The sequence below is a fragment of the Protopterus annectens genome, chromosome 15.part0 (assembly GCF_019279795.1).
Source record: "Protopterus annectens isolate FY-2018-M chromosome 15.part0, PAN1.0, whole genome shotgun sequence".
Lineage (NCBI taxonomy): Eukaryota > Metazoa > Chordata > Ceratodontiformes > Protopteridae > Protopterus > Protopterus annectens.
In genome coordinates, this window is record NC_056749.1 from 652,973,531 (window position 1) to 652,991,239 (window position 17,709).

Genomic DNA, 17,709 nt, shown 5'->3' on the forward strand with positions numbered 1-17,709 from the left:
ACAAAGCCCTAGCATTGCACTTTTGCAGAAAGACATACAGAACCATGTAGGGCTGTCCCCATGGCTGTGCTAGGTGTTAATTAAGCAGTTTTGGGGAAAGGCATATGCTAATAAGCCATGTGCTCCCCACTCCGGAACGGTCTCCAGGAAGATCTCTGTGCACAGAATCACTTGATCACAAAGATTAGCATGACCGCTGCTTGCTTCTCTCAGTAGTTGGCTGCATTCATTCATCATGGTAGAGGAAGTGCAGAGAGTTTAGTGGTAAGATATGGTTAGCGGGTGTGAGCATACGTGTATGAACAGGGCTGCATATATGCACGAGTGTGTATCTGCCTGGGAGACAGTAGCAGGAGAGTTAGGGGATAAGTTAGGCAGGTGGGTGTGGGTGTGTGTGTGCGTGTGTGTGTGTGTGTGTGTGTGTGGAGGTGGGACTGGGTTGGGGTGACTGTGATACTTCCCCACAACCCTAGACTAATGAGCAGAGTCTGAAACATTGGATGGAGGAAACCACTAGCCACCATAAGTCTTCAAGTGAGTGCTTGAGCAGCTTGTAAACAGAACAGAGATTGGATTGTGGGGAACACTAGAGACCAGAGATGCTCAATATGTTGAGCCTTACGGACACATATTTAAAAATAAAGGTGTGGGAAGCCAGTAAACACCAGGCATAAGTAGTGTGTCTTAAAAAGCTGTAAAGAGAATTCATTCCCTGTACACTCTCTCACCTCCTACAGAGGATATTAGTCCTCTGCACCACAACCAACACTAGGGATAGACATTAAAAATAAATAAAAAGTACAAAAGGAGATTTAAACAACATAGCCCAACAGAAAAAATTGCATTATCCCACTTCACTAACTGGTAAGTCAGTTAGTGGAGCATATATTTTTTTTACATATATTGAGGCTCTTGGGATTATGCAATGCCTGCAACATTTTGTGACATATGAGGGAGAGGGACACAGAATGTATGTCATACTTCTTAAATTGGTAGGGTCACAGCTTTTACCCTAGCATGCATTTACTGAAGTATATGTGTGAAACGTGTATGCCTGGCAGTAAGGACTGAGATTAATCATGTGTGTATTACCAGAGCAAGGGAAAAGGAGACACTGAGGAAGTTCTGACAAAAGGTACATGTTTGGGTTGTGTGTGTGTGTGTGTGTTATACTGTGTGCTTGACTGAGGGAGGAGGGGTGCCTGTACTAACATGATGCAGCCACAACTGTTAATTATCACAGGAAGTGCTAATCTGTACTCCAAGGTAGGTGCAGTTTATAAACATGGAAATTAACCAATAAAATCTTTCCTCACTGTAGCTAAATGCCTATGAATCACAAAATACGGTACTGCAGTAAAGGGGCCTTTTTACCATGGCTGTTATGGCTTTTTTTTTTTTTTTTTTTTTTTTTTTTGTTATGAATATTCAGGATAGGTCTTGTGTCAGTCTTTCATATTTATGCTACTGGACAGAAAAAAACATATACTTTAAACACACCAGTCAAATTGTGCTACTGTTCCATTTTCATTAGTTTTGGATTCAATTATAAGTCTTCCATCCATGTCTCTCTGTCTGTTTAGACTTGTATGACCTTCAGTCCATTTCTTCCTGAAGAGAGCTGATCCTTTTAAATTTAGTAAAGGAAATGACATCTTCTAAAGAGCTTGAAAAAAAAGATTCTTAATCTTGCTGTAAATAAAATGTGGCACTTAATACAACATTTTAGAGGATTTATAGTGGTAAGCATGCCTTCTATTTTTCCCTTTCCTTTCTTTGAATAGTCAGTATCATATCTGATGAACTAATTACCACATTTCAGAGGGGGATTTGCCCAGTCATAGGTTCATAGCTTTATAGGAGGTTACTAGGCTAATGGCCTTAGGGCCCTTACAAGCCTAGCCATGTATTACCTGTGTTCCCTAATTGACCATTGTTAGGTGGTTTGATTGTTTGCTGAGTAAATCTATGATCAGCAAAGGTTTCCCCTGTCCATGAAGGAAATAGGTGCCATCCCAAGGAAGAATTTTCAGTTCTAATAGCAAGTTCTTTATCCAGGTATGAGATTAATTTGAGAAATTATAGTAAAGGGAGGGACTCCTCCTTTAGCTTTGGGTTTTTTGAAAGAGCTCTGTGTATACTATATGACAAACCCTCCTGAAGGTTCAACACTTTTAGAATACAGCTGGTAAGGAAATAAATCATATTTTCTCCTCCTACTTTTCTCAGGCACACCAAATATTCCCACATAATTTCTTCTCTCATGGTTTTCTAGGTCATCTGCCATATCCAGTAGCCAGTTATTTTGTTTTATTAAAACTTCAGTCTGGTATTTTTACTCATCCTTCTTTCCTTCAGTGTCAGCTTGTTTCTATACTGCCTATATGAGCATTTTTGTTGTTGGACTGTAGTTTTAAGAAGTTCAGACTGTTAACTGTCATTCTCTTGTATATAAACTTTCTTTTTATATACTGCATGTGGTTAAGAATAATTCTTGTATAGATGAAAATATCTTCTGGAAATACTTTGTAGAGATGGTCTCTTGCCCAGTAGTTTTGGAAACTGACATCCTTCAGGTGGCATGTTGATATATATTCTGACAGGATTTTTAAAATTATTTTTTTGGCTAATATAAATTGATCTTGAGACAAAATACATGTTTTCCTTTACTTCTAGCACTGACTGGTTCGAACTTGGTTATTAAATCCTATCAAAAACTTTCTAGTAGTACAGAGCAGCTAAAATCTGATGCACTTCAGCCACCAACCTGGCCACACCCCTCAATTATTGTTTTGCATTTTAACTTCTGAGATAACATTTGCAGAAACTAACAGTTGTAAATTTTGTATTGGCAATGTGAACAAACAGAATTATGTGCTTATGGCTTATAGCCTTCTTACAAACCTATGAATCTGAAGAATATTATATGTAGGGTGCCTGTTTCAAAGTACAGACCTGCTGGTACAAATGTTTGCTTGCTACTTTTAAGTACTTATTAACCTGTCAGATATCTGATACATGCTAAGCAGGTCAGTGAGGTTACTTGATTCAGGGAAGCCTAGATGGGTACTAATGAATTACAGAAGTGAAATAAGTGTGAAAGAAGAACAAGATAGATGAAAGGAGGAGTACATGATGTACAAAGGGAGTGACGGGTTAGAGTCTGAGGGTATGGGGCAGAGATCTGGCTCAGCGAATTTAAGACTTGCAGATATGGGTAGGTATTAAAATGGGTAGGCTCAGGAAAAATATGGAGGCTAAAGATGGTAGTACATTGGTTAGGTAGGCAAATAAGGTAGAGCGGAATAAATGTGGTGGGGCAACAGGATATAGTGGTAATGCAGGAGGGAGACAATCAATTAAAGGATATGAGCAAAGGTCACCAGAGTAGGATGGGCATGTGATAAAATAAACAAGATGAAAGAAAAAGTGGGAAATTCATCAAGAGACAAATAATATAGGGAAGGCAGAGTAGAAGCAGAGGGACAGACAAGCGGGAGAAGGGAAAGTGGTTCCTACTATGGAGATGCATCAAAACAGGAGCCGGAGAGAAAAGAAAGGATGAACCGAATTTTATGGATTTAATAAACAAATTTGTTGTTTATATGCACCTTTATGGTCAATAATCTATCATACTATACATAGTTGAATAAATAAGAACATGAAAGGTTTTTCCCTGATCGTAGTCTAGTTCTATGTAAAAATTAATGCCCACATATTTTACTATCCTCATGTTTATACTTGTTGCTACTAAGGTCAGAGAGAAGGTGGAATAGTTTCACATGAAATGGCAGGTGAGTGGGAATGGTCTGAGGCTTGGGTAACTACACTGTACCTAAAATAATGGAAAGGGGTAATGCTGTTAGAATGTTACAGAATATTAGACTACACACACACTAAGGAAGAATAAGAGACTTGAAAATGATAAAACAGTGAGGGACGAGGAAGAAGGCTACACTAAGTCGTGACTCCAAATGTACCAGCAGCAGATTGGGAGAGTGCAGTCTCTATGGTAAGGAGGGAGTGAAGGATGACTGTCATCTTGCAACATAAGCTCTTTAGCCAGCTGTTGCAGGACTGTACCAATAAGGACAGAATACATAATGTGATTCTAACCAAGGCTCCTGGGGCAGCGATACCGAGGTAAAGATTAAATTAGCCAAAACTGTTAATACCAGAGTAGAGTTTGGAGTATTTTTGAGGGGATAACACTTCAATGGAAAAACTGTGGTGTTATTAGAGGAGTGAGTTATGTTGAGATTAGGGATGGAGATGTGGTCAAAGATGAGTTTGGGGTCTAGAGATAACCCTGAATCCATGAACAAGCTAGAGGAATAGGTCAGGTATGGAATACTCAGCACCATGAATAAGGGTTTGTGAAGGAAGTAAGACATGAAGAAGAGGAAAAGGCCAGTGGAGCTGGAGAGGTCTGTGAAACCAGCAATTAGGCCAAAGCAAAGGTCATACATGAGGTAGAAAGGATTGTCGTTAAGTGGAGGACGCACTGGTCAAGCAGAGCAACAACAAGGAAGGTGAGGGCAGCAGAGAAGCAAGTCAAAAGGAAGTTGTCAGAATATGTCAAGAAGGGGAACAAAGGTCTTTTTGTTGTACTGCATTGTGGAAGGACAGACGGGTAGACTTGGCCAGTCCAACTATAGCTGGGGAAAAAGTAAAATTATTGAATACATTTTTTGCCTCAGTTTTCATGAAGGAAGAGAAAGGAGAGTGCCATGCTTGCATGTTTTGAAGGAGGGATGACAGAGAGGTGGGAACAGTAGACAAACACCAGGACAGGTCAGTAAGAAATGGATAAGAAAATGGATACCCTATAGGATGGGTAAAGCATCCAAGCTAAATGACTTGCCTCTAAGTGTCCACACCAAACTGTCCACTGTACTAGCTAATCCCTAATGGAGAGTGTAAACAAATCCCTGACCAGAGAAGAAGTGCCCAAGGACTGGAAAATGACAAGAGTGGGACCTTTTTCAGGGAGGCAGGAAACATGCAGAGAACCAGAGTCTGTTAATTATACCTCTCAACTTGTTAGTGCAGGAAATCTGGGCAAAGCCTAAAATAATGGGGGGGGGGGGGAGACAAAGGCCCAAAAATAAGGACATATTTTAAATACTACTCTTATAGAATTATTTAGTTGCTAAAATAAAATGATTAGCATTAGTATTCATTTACTGAAGGATATGAAGTGTGAAACTCAAAGGCATGTCATTATTTAATGAGTTTAATACTCAGTGATTTGCAAGAAAACTACAAATTTTATGAGAAACTGATCAAAATATAAGGCAAAAATCGGGACATTCTGTGAAAATCTGGACAGTTGAGAGGTATGCTGTTAACTGATTAGCAGTGAAAAGAAAGTAATAAAATTAATCCTGGAGAAAAGGATAGTTGTTTTCTTGCATACAGCAATATTTTTCATTTATTTAGTCTTTTTGGCCAGCTAAGTCAGCTGGTCTAGGAAACCCTTTCTACACATGACATGCATTGAAGGCATGCAAACTACAGTTGATACAACATATTAAATACAGAATATAGCAAGAAAATATTTGCACAGTAAAAGTACTGAACATAACTAAAGACAGAGTGGACAGATTAAGCCAAGATTTACTACATCATTATTTAGGTATTGTCCATAAATTTTTACTTTCAGATTTTGCATGCAACATCTTCACAGAAAATGACTTCAGAATTTTATATACAATATTTTAACAGGTTTTTGACTGTGGGATTTTTGCTGTTATATTTTTTGTCAATTTTGATAGAAATCAAAATTCTGACAAAGTAATCAAGCCATGTACAAAAGTGCAGAATACAAACATGTTTTAGTAGAATATACAGAAACTACTGCATTAATAAGACATCACACATTCAATGAGAGCAGCGCAGGTAGGTAACTTGTAAAAAAGGTTCAATCATGCATACCATATGTAGTTACACTTTCATACAGTACCAAAAGGTGCTCTCTGAGATCTTCATGTGAAAGCTGAGCAAGCTTACCTGTCTACAGGTATTGGAATCAAGTTCATGCCAACAAGGGGGGGGGGGTAATTTTTGTAAAGGTTTTGTCCCTGACTTTGAAACAAAATTAGGTCCTTTCAGGTGCGAGTATGTCATGAACTTCTGATGTAAGGATGTGGGGGGCTGGTCTTGGTTTTAAGTCTATTGCCTAATGGGGAACAGTAATCATAGTTAAAAAGTTCAAACCTTAGTGAGATTAACTGAAGGGTAGCTCTCTAAATTATAGAAAGTCAGTTGATTTTAGCAAGCAATATGCCATGATAGCAGAATAAATGGGCAGGAACTTCCTTCCAACCAGTTTGAGTATATTCCAGTCTGAGCAAAAGAAGATAACGCCTAAAGCCATTCTAGTTTCACGGGTAAGATGGCCAGCCAGTCTGTGACATACCCTGAGAGGATAAAGAAACTTAGAAGACGGTACTTAAAGAGTAGCTTCTTGTCAGGCTATAGACCGATATCTGTGCTGTAGATTTGTGATGCATGTTTCTTGCAATGGTAGTTTATTTGTATACAACAACATTTTTTAGCATTTAACAGCCCTGGATATTATCAAGGGTATTTTTTTGTGTGTGTGTGTATGGGTGGAGGGTACCATAACTTTATCGAGTACAGGCATTTCTTAAATGCACAATCTCAATACCACAATGTCTAAAATGTCTAAAAACACAGAAGGGTATGGAATGTGATATGTCTTAGCATTGAGACATCTCTGAGTATTCCCTCTACTTCAAGTTACAGTGATCTTGAAGTCATTTTATACACACATATATATATATATATATATATATATATATATATATATATATATATATATATAAGGGGTATCTTAAAAAAAAAGGAACTGTGATTTCAATATTCAGAGTTCTGGCCTCAAAGTAATCTGGGTATTGATTATATGTTATTCAGCTTTGTGGCTTTCACGTTATGATTTTAGAACTGTGGTTACATAAACTGGCAATATACCAATTTTTTTGGGGGGGTAAAAAAATATTCTGCTCCCCCAACAACCACTGACCAATTCAGTCAATGTCTTTTAGTAGTTCATCTTGTAAGGTCAATGCATTTGTCCATCCCTTAGAAGAAATCAAGTAATCAGCATACAGTGTTATTTTTAGAGAATGTGGGTCAACAGAAAAAAAGTTAAGAGAAGGGTGAGTGTGAATCCCAGTACAGTCCCCTGGGGTTCACAGGATTTGGAGAAGTCTGAGGATATGCCAGCCAGCTGCTAAAACAGTTGAGTACCCCTTACCTGAACAAATCTACCCAGCTTAGCAATGAGAAACAGATGATCAACAGATTTAAATGCTTTACACATATCAACAAAAGTTGTATTGGTTAGGAAACCATTGTCTGTGTCCTCACAGATAAGGTAGGTAACATTAGAGATTACTGTTAGTATACTGAAACTGGTTCTAAAGCTGTGATAAATATCAGTAATAATCCATATATGTTGATGAGATCAAATACCTGAAAATATACATTATTACAAGATCTTGGACAGCAGGCAGATGTTGACAACTAGGTGAAATTCTTGCCTGGAAAGAAAGGAGGTTTTTAGGAAGGAGAAAAACTGAAACCTGTTTTATGGTGGTGGGTAGGGTGCTACTAGTAAGGGAAGGTTTGTAGATATGATGCAGGGGGTCTGGCAATATAGGAATATTTTTTTAAAGGAGGCAAATAGCCAAATTAGTAGATATCTTCCCAATGCGGAAGGCTGGTGCAGAGCTCAAAAAATGGTAAAAGGGAAACAGCATTAGGGGGTCTGGGTGCAAATGGTTGACTTGCAGTATATGACATGTGATCTTTAAAGCAAATGAAGCTGTCAGAGTCTATGGATATAATTGAGCAATTCATAGATGGAATGTCCATCAAATTATTAAAATGCCTCTCCAAAACCATCTATGGTGTTTGGTTAAGAGTATTGATGGCTTGTAACAAAGATGAAGTCAGTTAAATTTGACAACACTTTGGAGTGCTTTTTTAAAGGTGAAATACAGTTTTGATAAAGAGTGACATATGGCCTTCTCATTTTCTACAATAGTTGGGCATAGTCTCTTCCATGAGCTGTGTTTTGATTTCAGGAATAATACAGGGACAATTTTATTTTGTCTAAGACTTCAAAGTCGTATGGGGAAAGCAAGGTTTATCCTAGATGGAAGTAAGGCTACTAATAAAGAAGTCCAAATCTGCATTAGCATCTTTCATATCTTCTTCTAGAAAACTAGTTGCCATATTTTCAGGAGTAACTCTATAGAATGTGCGTTTTGGCAGTGCTTTAGGGCTTTTGAAGGATGAATGAGAATAATCTGTCCAATGGTCATTGAGTGAATTATGCTGTAGAATCAACTTTTGTACCTATGTGGAATGTTTGCGTAAACAGCATCCAGTAAGGTGCTAGAACCACCAATATATCTATACATCTTTCTTTTTCTATGACTGATTGGTCAATGTTTGGCCCATCCCAGTGAGAAACAGGCCCAAGATCATTTCTACTTTAACCAAATTCCTCTTGTGCCCTTCCCCCTGCTTTCAACTTTCTGTCTGTCGTGATGGAGACCCCAAATGTAGTACTACAGACCCCTTGGTCTTTATGCTGGCTCTACCTGTCTCCTAACATTGTATACTCCATTGCATCTGACCTACTTGCATACCTATTTCTCTTTTCTAATTGTCTCATCCTTCTCTGTCTGTTCACTGCTGTAACCTTTTACTGCACTCTATCTATCCTGTCTCCTCTACTACTGATACTTGTTTCTCAATTGCTGTCTGTTCCTTTTCCCAATTGTTTAATTCCATTGACTTTCTTCTTCCTGCTTGTGTCCCTCCTATCTCTCATCTCCTTGTGCTCTCTGCAACTCTTTATACCTGTTGTCCCTTCTGTTCTCATACCCTTCCTTCCCCAATACGTTCACACTACATTCTGTCTTTTTTTACCTTTTCTGTACACTTTTGTCTGCCCTTGCTCTCATGACTAGCCAGTCCACTGCCACCTTTTTCTCGCATACTCCCCTCTGAGTAGTTTCCATTCTCCAGCCCCCAGTCTTCCGACATGAACTGCTTCCTTCCCAATCTCATTCTCCTTCTTTCATCAAGATTTAACCTTCCACTCAGATCGTTTTCTTTTTTCCTGAACAAGGCCCACACATCGTAATTAACCTGCTTCTTGCCCATACTTTCTCATTTCTGCTTGTACTACTATTATGTTGTATTGATAGCTTGGGATCAGTTCTCCTTCCCTTGCTATCTTTACTGTGTACTTAATTTCGTTATGACCTGTTTCCGTACTCTTTTGTGACAGTTTCTTTTACTTACCTACAGGCAACATTTTCTACTTTGGCAAAATGCTACAAGTAATGAGTCTATAGATTCCTTAATCTTAAAATCAAGCAGCATTATGCAGCTGTTTATTATTCCTCTTCCACAAATTCAAGAATAATTAAGCAGCAGTCAAGCATTTCACTCCCAATGTACTCTAAAATAGCTCAAGAAAAATAAGAGTTACTTTCAGTCTTAACCTAGCCCTCTAAAAGTTACAGAAAGTAAAACTGGCAAAATGCACACAGCAAATGCAGAGCAAAACTAATATGAATGCATAATGCATCCCATGTCTATGCACTCACAAGTTTCAAGAGCTGGGAGAAGAATGCTGTAAATGTGAAACTGAAAAATCCTTTGTATGATGCAGATCTGTGGGCTGTCTGACTGCCAACATATGATCAGGTCTCCAGACTGAATCATTTATATCATGGACTGCACACAGAGAATTACTTTCATCCTGTAGTTACCCTCATTGATCAAAATGAAACTGTCTTCCCTTCACATCCAGTATGTTCATGGAATCATATATGTTTTTCAGCACTAGAGAACGGTCTACGTGAAATCACTGCAACTATGTTTTGTCAAACACCAGCCTGAAGAATACAATTTGACAAAAACAGCATTCATCAAAAGGTGCAGTCTTAAACACTTGATCCCTGCTGAATACACCATATGGAGGTCTCTGTCATTCACATCCCGGTAATTATATTGACTCCACAACCTCATAGAAGAGAGATATCCTAAAGTTTCCTCTTTTCTGAGGTAGTGCAGCCTTGGAGCTGGTATAAAAGTCTTCATGGGGCTATTCATTTTTAATACTTTTCATTGCTTCTTTTCTACATACAGTTGTAACTGTCTGAGTTTAACTTCCATGCTTTGATGTAACATGCCACAATGGTCTTTCAGCAAACTGCAATAAACCGAGTCTGTACATTTACCACTTAAACTTACTTTCGATGAATTCAAGTACACTCCCTTGCAGACAGTCAGCTGTTTATAAGTCTATTTTCATATTATTTTCTCTAAACCCTGATTTCTTTTCCTCAATGGATGTCTCATTCACTCTCTCCTTCTCCTTGTAGGTCTTTCTACACTTTCCCACGTACATTACCCACATAACTCTCTATTCTATCTTATAACATCATTAAATAGCAAGAACTTGTCTATAAAGACTCTACTCATTTGGAGTTACATTCTGGTTTACTATCATATTTGTGAACGTCATTTAGACGAACGCACTGATTTCCAACAAATATTGTCTGAAATCAAAACACAGAGCAACCGAAATAACGAACGGAGCATTTCAGCAATGTCGAATATCGACTTTGCTGAAATGCTCACATCTGCCCACAACTAACAATAATGTTTGCAGGGAGGCATTCTACATAGGCAAAACTAATAGGAAGTTTATGTATAGGATCATTGAACATCTACTTCATATTAGGAATGGCACCACTACAAATGCATTAGCTAAACATGTAACTCTACAAGGAGTTGAACATTGCTTTACTTTCATGGTTGTAGACAGAGTTGATCCCAATAATAGAGGTGGAGATATACAGAACCACACTGAAACCTCTGAAACTAGGTGGATCATAAGACTAAGGGCGAATAAAGGGAAGGGCCTCAATGACAGAGTACCCTTAAGACCAGTGCTAAAGAATATGAAATTATTTAAATGAGATAGGCCTATTGAATATCTCTGGGGATGTTAGATATACAGCTTCATGTTGTATACATGTATTCTGCACACACAGAAGATTAATCTTTATTTTAGTTTTTTATCTACTGTTTATATTATTGTTACACATTTATGTGTTTTTTAGTAAGGTTTTTGAAATCAGCTTCATAAAAGTTTTAATGTTTATTTAAGTGAAGAGATAATTAGTTATTTGTTTGATTGATTTTACTCATCTAATTGATTTTAGATTCTGATTGGAAGAACATATATTTAAAAATGGGGATGTTTCTCATATGTTTTTATATGGTCTGATGAAGTGGCATGTCTGTCATGAAAACGCTTACCTACTACAAATAAAGCCTTTTTGGGATTTACTTTTGGATTGAACTTGTCTATTTGGATTATTGGATTCATACACTGTGATATTTTCATCCATTGGTTGCTCTATCCAGTACTATTGTGGACTGGTATCTTACTTAAAAACACATTTCTCATGCTGCTTTAGTTCACCTAAAAATCTGCAACCTGCTTAATCCAGTATAGCATCACCGCCTTCTCCTTCAGGTTTCATTAGTCATGCAAACTGCTTATTTTCATTTCCTCTTTCTTCTGCCTTGACCTGGCACTGTAAATCATTACTTCACAGCATTTGCCAATTTCCTCCTGTTCTCTAACTCTCCATCTATAAGCAAACAGATACAAGTCAATGCTTTTACTCATCTACTGCAGCTAAGCAGTCCTAACTTGACTATGTGAATTTTAATATTGCTCTAAACAATCAGTTTTAAGTAAAATAACATATATTTAGATACACTAGCAATTTCCTTTATTAGACTTACTCCTTTCTGGATCTCCACTTGCATAGAAAATCATTGGAAGACAAGGAACCCTTTATGGAAAAAAAAAAAAAACACAAAATAAAATTCCACACAGTTAATTGCTTTTCTTTTCCCGCAGATGCTTTACCAGATTATGCATAATTACCATTGTCATTGGTTAAATATAAACATCACACATATACCTTCCAGTCACAATCAATATTGTAACACCCTGTCTTTTAGAACACTCCCAACCCCTTAACCTTTTAGAACACTCCCAAAATGCACTGCTTCATTGATGCCTTCTGAATGACATGCATCAAGGTGAATTTGCCAAGAATATTCTTTAAAATCTGCTTTATTCTCTAGGTTTGCCATCTCAAATCTCCAAACGCAAACTCTAATATAGAAAAGTATACTTAATTATACCTGCGGAGCTTTTAGAATACCTATTGAAGGTATCTGTTTTATTGCTGTTAAATAAGGCATAGGGTGGCCACAGTGGTGCAGCAGTTAGCATTGCTGCCTCACAGAAAGAAGTTTTCAGGTTCAATTTTTGGCTGGGTGCCTTCTGTGTGGAGTCTGCATGTCACATGGGTTTCCTCCGGGACCTCCAGTTTCCTCCCAAATACATGCTGAAGGTGATTGGACACTTTAAGTTGGCCCTAGCTGTGTGTGTGTGCCTTCTGTGGAAGGTTGGGCATCGGACTGGCAACTCGACACCATAAAACTCCACTGCCAATCATTCTGCGGACTGTTGTTCCACTGTGGTCACCCCAATGGGAAAAACCGAAAGGAAAAGAAGTGATGCTCATACAAAAACATGGCTGAACAAAGGCTAAAAGAATCAGCCAACATATCTAGTACCCTGTAAGAAAATTATTGAATAAATATAGAATAATGGGTAATTATTTTTCAAAAATGTGCTCATTTGGAGTTGGACTTAATCAGAGTGCCGTTGTAAATCAAGCATACCCTGTTATAAAGAAGTCTGGCTACTAAAACTTTGTAGAGCGGCCAAACTTTCCATTGGGATATTCTCAACAACTTAATGAAAACATGTTTTTATGAGGAGCATGGGAAAAATATGAGGAAAAACAGGGATATTGTGCAAAACTCTGAACAATTGAAAGGTATGCATACCAGCAATGTGATCAGATGTACTATCAGTAATCTCATCTCTCAACTGTCCAGAGGTTTGAATATCCACAATTTTCCTCATATTTTTGCCCTCACTCTCACAAATCGATGAGGATTTCTATCACTCAGTAATATCTTACATAAAACTTGTTGTTTCAAACCATCTCTGCAATGTGGAGAATAACTATGACAAGCTGTAGCTAGTAAACAAAATAGATACAGCTGTCATATCTCTCTGCAAAGAAGAGAAAACAGTCTCATGTCAGGTCAGCTGTAACTATTAAAAAAATAATTACAGCTGCTCTTTCCTCTTCCCCATAAACTGAAGAATACATACCTTGGAATTCATTAAAGTACCTAGCATGAGACATACAGCTCATGCTAAAAAGTTCTTTCTCCCACAACATGCCCATTTACCAATCAGAGACATAGTCCCAAAAGGGTAAGACCTCATTATCAGCTAATTTGCATGCCACAGAATCACATTTACTACTGTGATGGGGTGCAGATCATTGCTGATACGCAAGTCCTGGTAGCAAACTGTTTGTATACAGTGCCATCCCCCCACCCAGTCATCCTTTCCCACAGACAGGTAAACACAACACAAATACACACACCACAGTCCCAAGTACTGGTCTCTGCCCTCCCATGGTTCCTACCACCCTGTAATAGTTGAAGTGCCATTACAGCACATATCTATGAGTCCTTGGTGATCTAGTATATCCCACCATCCTCAAATCCCTGCACAGATGTTGGGTGCTGGTACAGAAGTTTATTCCTTGAGTCATCCTCAGGTTCCAGTGGTTCCCCCATCCCTGAGCCACATTGTAATGTTGATGCCATTGCAATATTTCAATTTATGTTACCCCTGGTATCCAGTGGTCACCTCCCACCCACAGTCCCTGTATTGCCATTGGTGCTAGTGTATCCCCACACCCCCAATGCTTGTAGTGCCACTGGTGTTGTTATAGCATTGCAACATTAAATAATCTTTAGTGGTTTAATGCACCCCCACCCCAATCGTCATTATGATGTTGGTGCTGTCATTGCACTTGATTTAAGCATTTTCTGGTGACCTAGTAGTTCTCCCCACTTCTAATCTCTGTACAGTGCTAGTGGCATGCAGTTGAACCCAACCACGTGGTCATGTTCAATGCCATGATGTGGTGGTGATGACCATGTTGATCTACATGGCCAAGTGATTTCTTGAATCATTTGGCCATGTAGATGCCTTCCTGGAGATGGTTCTGGGGAAAGAGCAAATGGCTAATTAGTATACAAGTCTTCCCCTGGAATTCCTCATCAGCATCCTGCATTTCCACAAAGCCAGTCCATTGTGGTGTTGCGTGTCCTCATGTCAGAAGCCCGTGCAGCACTGTGTCAGGGAATTTGCTGAAACAGAGAAAGTTACCCCTCCATGTGCATGGAGGTTTACACATATCAGTGCCTTTTTGAAACCTCTATGTATTAAATACAATATATTAAAAAAAAATCATGGATGTCCATGCCAGGAACACCCCTACAGTCAGCTCCATGGCATACATCTCAACCTCTTCCTTATGGAAAATGCAAATCTTAATCATTATTTAGTTACTTCAAAGATTTGCCAGGAAAACATCTTATATCAAGCATACACCAAATGTATTACACAAAAATGTAGGAACAAATGGCAGAGAGAGCAACATACTGTGCAACCATTGGCAGGTACAGACAAAATATGCTCAGTACATATTTTGCATGCCTCAGACTACCATAAGCTTGTGAGTGAGCACTGAAGTACTTTTATACCATGACATTATTTAGAAAAGTTAACTGTTTTCTTAATGTCATTGTATGATAGCAATAATCCATCTCCAACTAAGATAGAAATTATTTAGCTATTTCCATCTTGAGCCTCACATATTAGGCAGATGACTACCCAACCCAGTTACTAAGAACGCAAGTGCCTGTGGTTTATTTGGGAGTAGTTTGTCTAATAGATAATAATACAGGTGCAAAGTGGGGTAAATGGAAAGGTGTTCTTATGGGCCTATATTATAGTATTAAACAAGGGAACAGACTGAGGAGAAAGAGGATAAACTGGTGCTAGAAGTAAGATTAAGTGCTTTCACAAGTGTATGTGTTTGGGGGAAGGGGGGTTACACTGTTGTTATCCTTGATAAACCTCTTACATAGATGAGAAAAAGCTGTCCCTAATGTTTCAATCTGGACTCAGTTTTAACTGCAAAAAAAATGTTGTTGTATAACATGGCTAAATAAGTCAGACAGGAAGAGGTTTTAGATGTTTGAATTGTTTACATGGTGCCATTAGGTACCAGTGATTCCACTTCCCCCTTCATTATCTCTGTACATTTCTTATGTTTCTGAAGTCTCTGCTGTGTAATTACTGACAAATACAGGTAACAATAGTAAGAGATATTTGTGTGCGTTCCATACTGAATGTTGCAAAATCACTGACAATTTAAAGTATATAATCTATATCATGTGCCAAGTCATGATTATGCAATGTTAGGTACACAATTTTATTTCTAGTAGATGTAACATCGTAGAATCATTTTACTAATACATTTTTCTTCACATTAACCCACAGGCTAATGACATTAGATACATGTATAGTGGTAAAGAGGGTTTCGGAGAGCTGCATAAAAAGCATTCCCATAGCATGCCTGAAGGAAAGAGAAGGAATTCGGCAGTGGAGGTAGTGTTTGCTGCAGAACTGGAGCGATCAAAGCCTGAGGCAGACCCAGCATCCCTGCAGCAGCAAAGAAACAGCAGTTCTTTTTCATACCTTTATTATACTGAGAGAGACAATAAACCTGATGTTCTCAAAGGACAAAGAAACACAGTATGTTTTCCATTGAGTGATAGCTTTGTTGCAAATAATATGAGCAGACCTCTTGGCATTAGAGATGACAGTATACAGTATTTAAGGTCTAGGGAATCATGTGGCATCCAGTTTTCAAGCCACTCTTTAGAGAAGCCATCTCCCCGCTTGATGTATTATGAAGACAGAACACCTCAGCTTTCACGGCGAACGTCAGGATTAGTTGAAGAAATAATACGGTCATCCAGCATCTCTAGCCCAGTTTCTATATCACCAAGTAGCAGGAGGCTTAATGCTATAAGAAACAGTGGCATTCGTGAAGGAAGAGCTGCAAGAAATAGCTGTGGAAGCATACTACATGTAGCACAAGAAGACAGAAATAACTTTTCCAACAATCCAACTAGTACTGACATTCAAAAACAGGTTCCAAAAAGATCATGGAGCCAGTCTGATATGAAAGCCCTCAAGTTTACTCAGTGTGGGTCAGAGTTTAAACCGCTTGGTCCATGTCCAGCACTAACACGGAAGCCAACCGCGGGAAGGTACATGTTGCCACAGCAAGTAGCAGCTGAACACAGCACGCTGTATGGATCTGAACAGTATGCCAGCAGCAGAACAGAGTATGAATCGAGCTATGAACCCATAAATCATTATTATTATCCTGCAATTGGCAGGCCAGTAAAGCCCCTCGCTAGAGTCAGACTGTCTTCAGGCAGCCTTCAGCTAGATGAAGAGGAGGAAAATGTTACTGATTACCTAACTGATGGTGCAGTATCAGATGATGCATTGTGGTGAAAACATGCTTCACTAGGACTGACTTTAAGATGCCTGTTTAGTTTAATGGTGAGTACTATAACAGTATTTGCCTCCATTGTTGGCCATTAAAGAATTGTTTAAAGTCATATTAAACATTTGCCTTGTACTACTTTTAATTATGTTTGGAGATTCTCAAATATTTATAAAATCCTTAGTGAGATACTGGAAACCTGACTACACTGAAAATGAATCACATATTACACAGGACTTAAGTGATGAAAATTATATAATGTAATTTAAAAGTTATCAAAGCCAATATGCATGTGTACACATGCAAGTGTACACACATATTCAAACACATACACGCTCATAAAAATGATGGACATCAGCTCATTTTGTTTAACCAATGCCAGCTTTCAACATCAGTTTGTGTAGTAATGACTGTTGACACATTTGAAAATGTTTTCCAGAACAGTAGTCATACTTCAGTATTATGCATGTTTTATGCTTACTTCTGTATTTGCTCAGTGTGAGGCATATTAAATGGAATTGCCTGACATATGCAGGAAATGTGTTACGCCCATAATAGCACAAAAATGTTCACATTTAATCTAAGAAAATAGCTGACACTACCCTGCTGCTGCAAATACAAAATATAAATAAATACAGACTTTTAAACCTGATTCGGAATGATAATAGTGTTCTAGTGGTTTATTCAGCAGACATCTAACTTGCAGCATGTAGAACAAAGTAAGCTATTTATATTTTCATACAAAACATGTATGGTAATGTAAAAATTTCAAGACGTTTAGGCAAGAATACTTAAAAATTGTGATTATCAGTAATGTTTTTGCTCCATGAACAGATCAGCATGTGTAAAAACGATAGTCTATATTAAAATGTGTGTAAAGTTTACAATGTGTGCTTTATAGTACAACTTAGTGATTTGTGAACTGTAGAACCAGCTGGCCAACTAACTTCTGGGACTAATGTAACAAATGTCACCAGATCAAGGTTTTCTTCAGACATCTGCTACAACAAACTACTCCAGGGAGGGCTAAATCTGAGTTTAGGCTTTCTTTGTATACACACATTATTTCTTCTTGTTTTCTCTTATTTTATTGCAGTGTTAAAATTTA

The 17,709-nt window shown here is 38.2% G+C and overlaps 1 protein-coding gene across 1 annotated transcript in view; it reads left to right on the forward strand.

Moving 5' to 3' along the window:
- The window catches only part of FRMD7 (FERM domain containing 7), a 762,912-nt gene extending 745,659 nt beyond the window's left edge, over positions 1-17,253 (forward strand). The window contains exon 13 of the mRNA XM_044057495.1: positions 15,581-17,253. Coding sequence (XP_043913430.1) covers positions 15,581-16,609 — 1,029 coding nt within the window. The 3' untranslated portion in view covers positions 16,610-17,253. The remainder of the gene's footprint in view (positions 1-15,580) is intronic.
- The last annotated feature ends 456 nt before the right edge of the window (positions 17,254-17,709 follow it).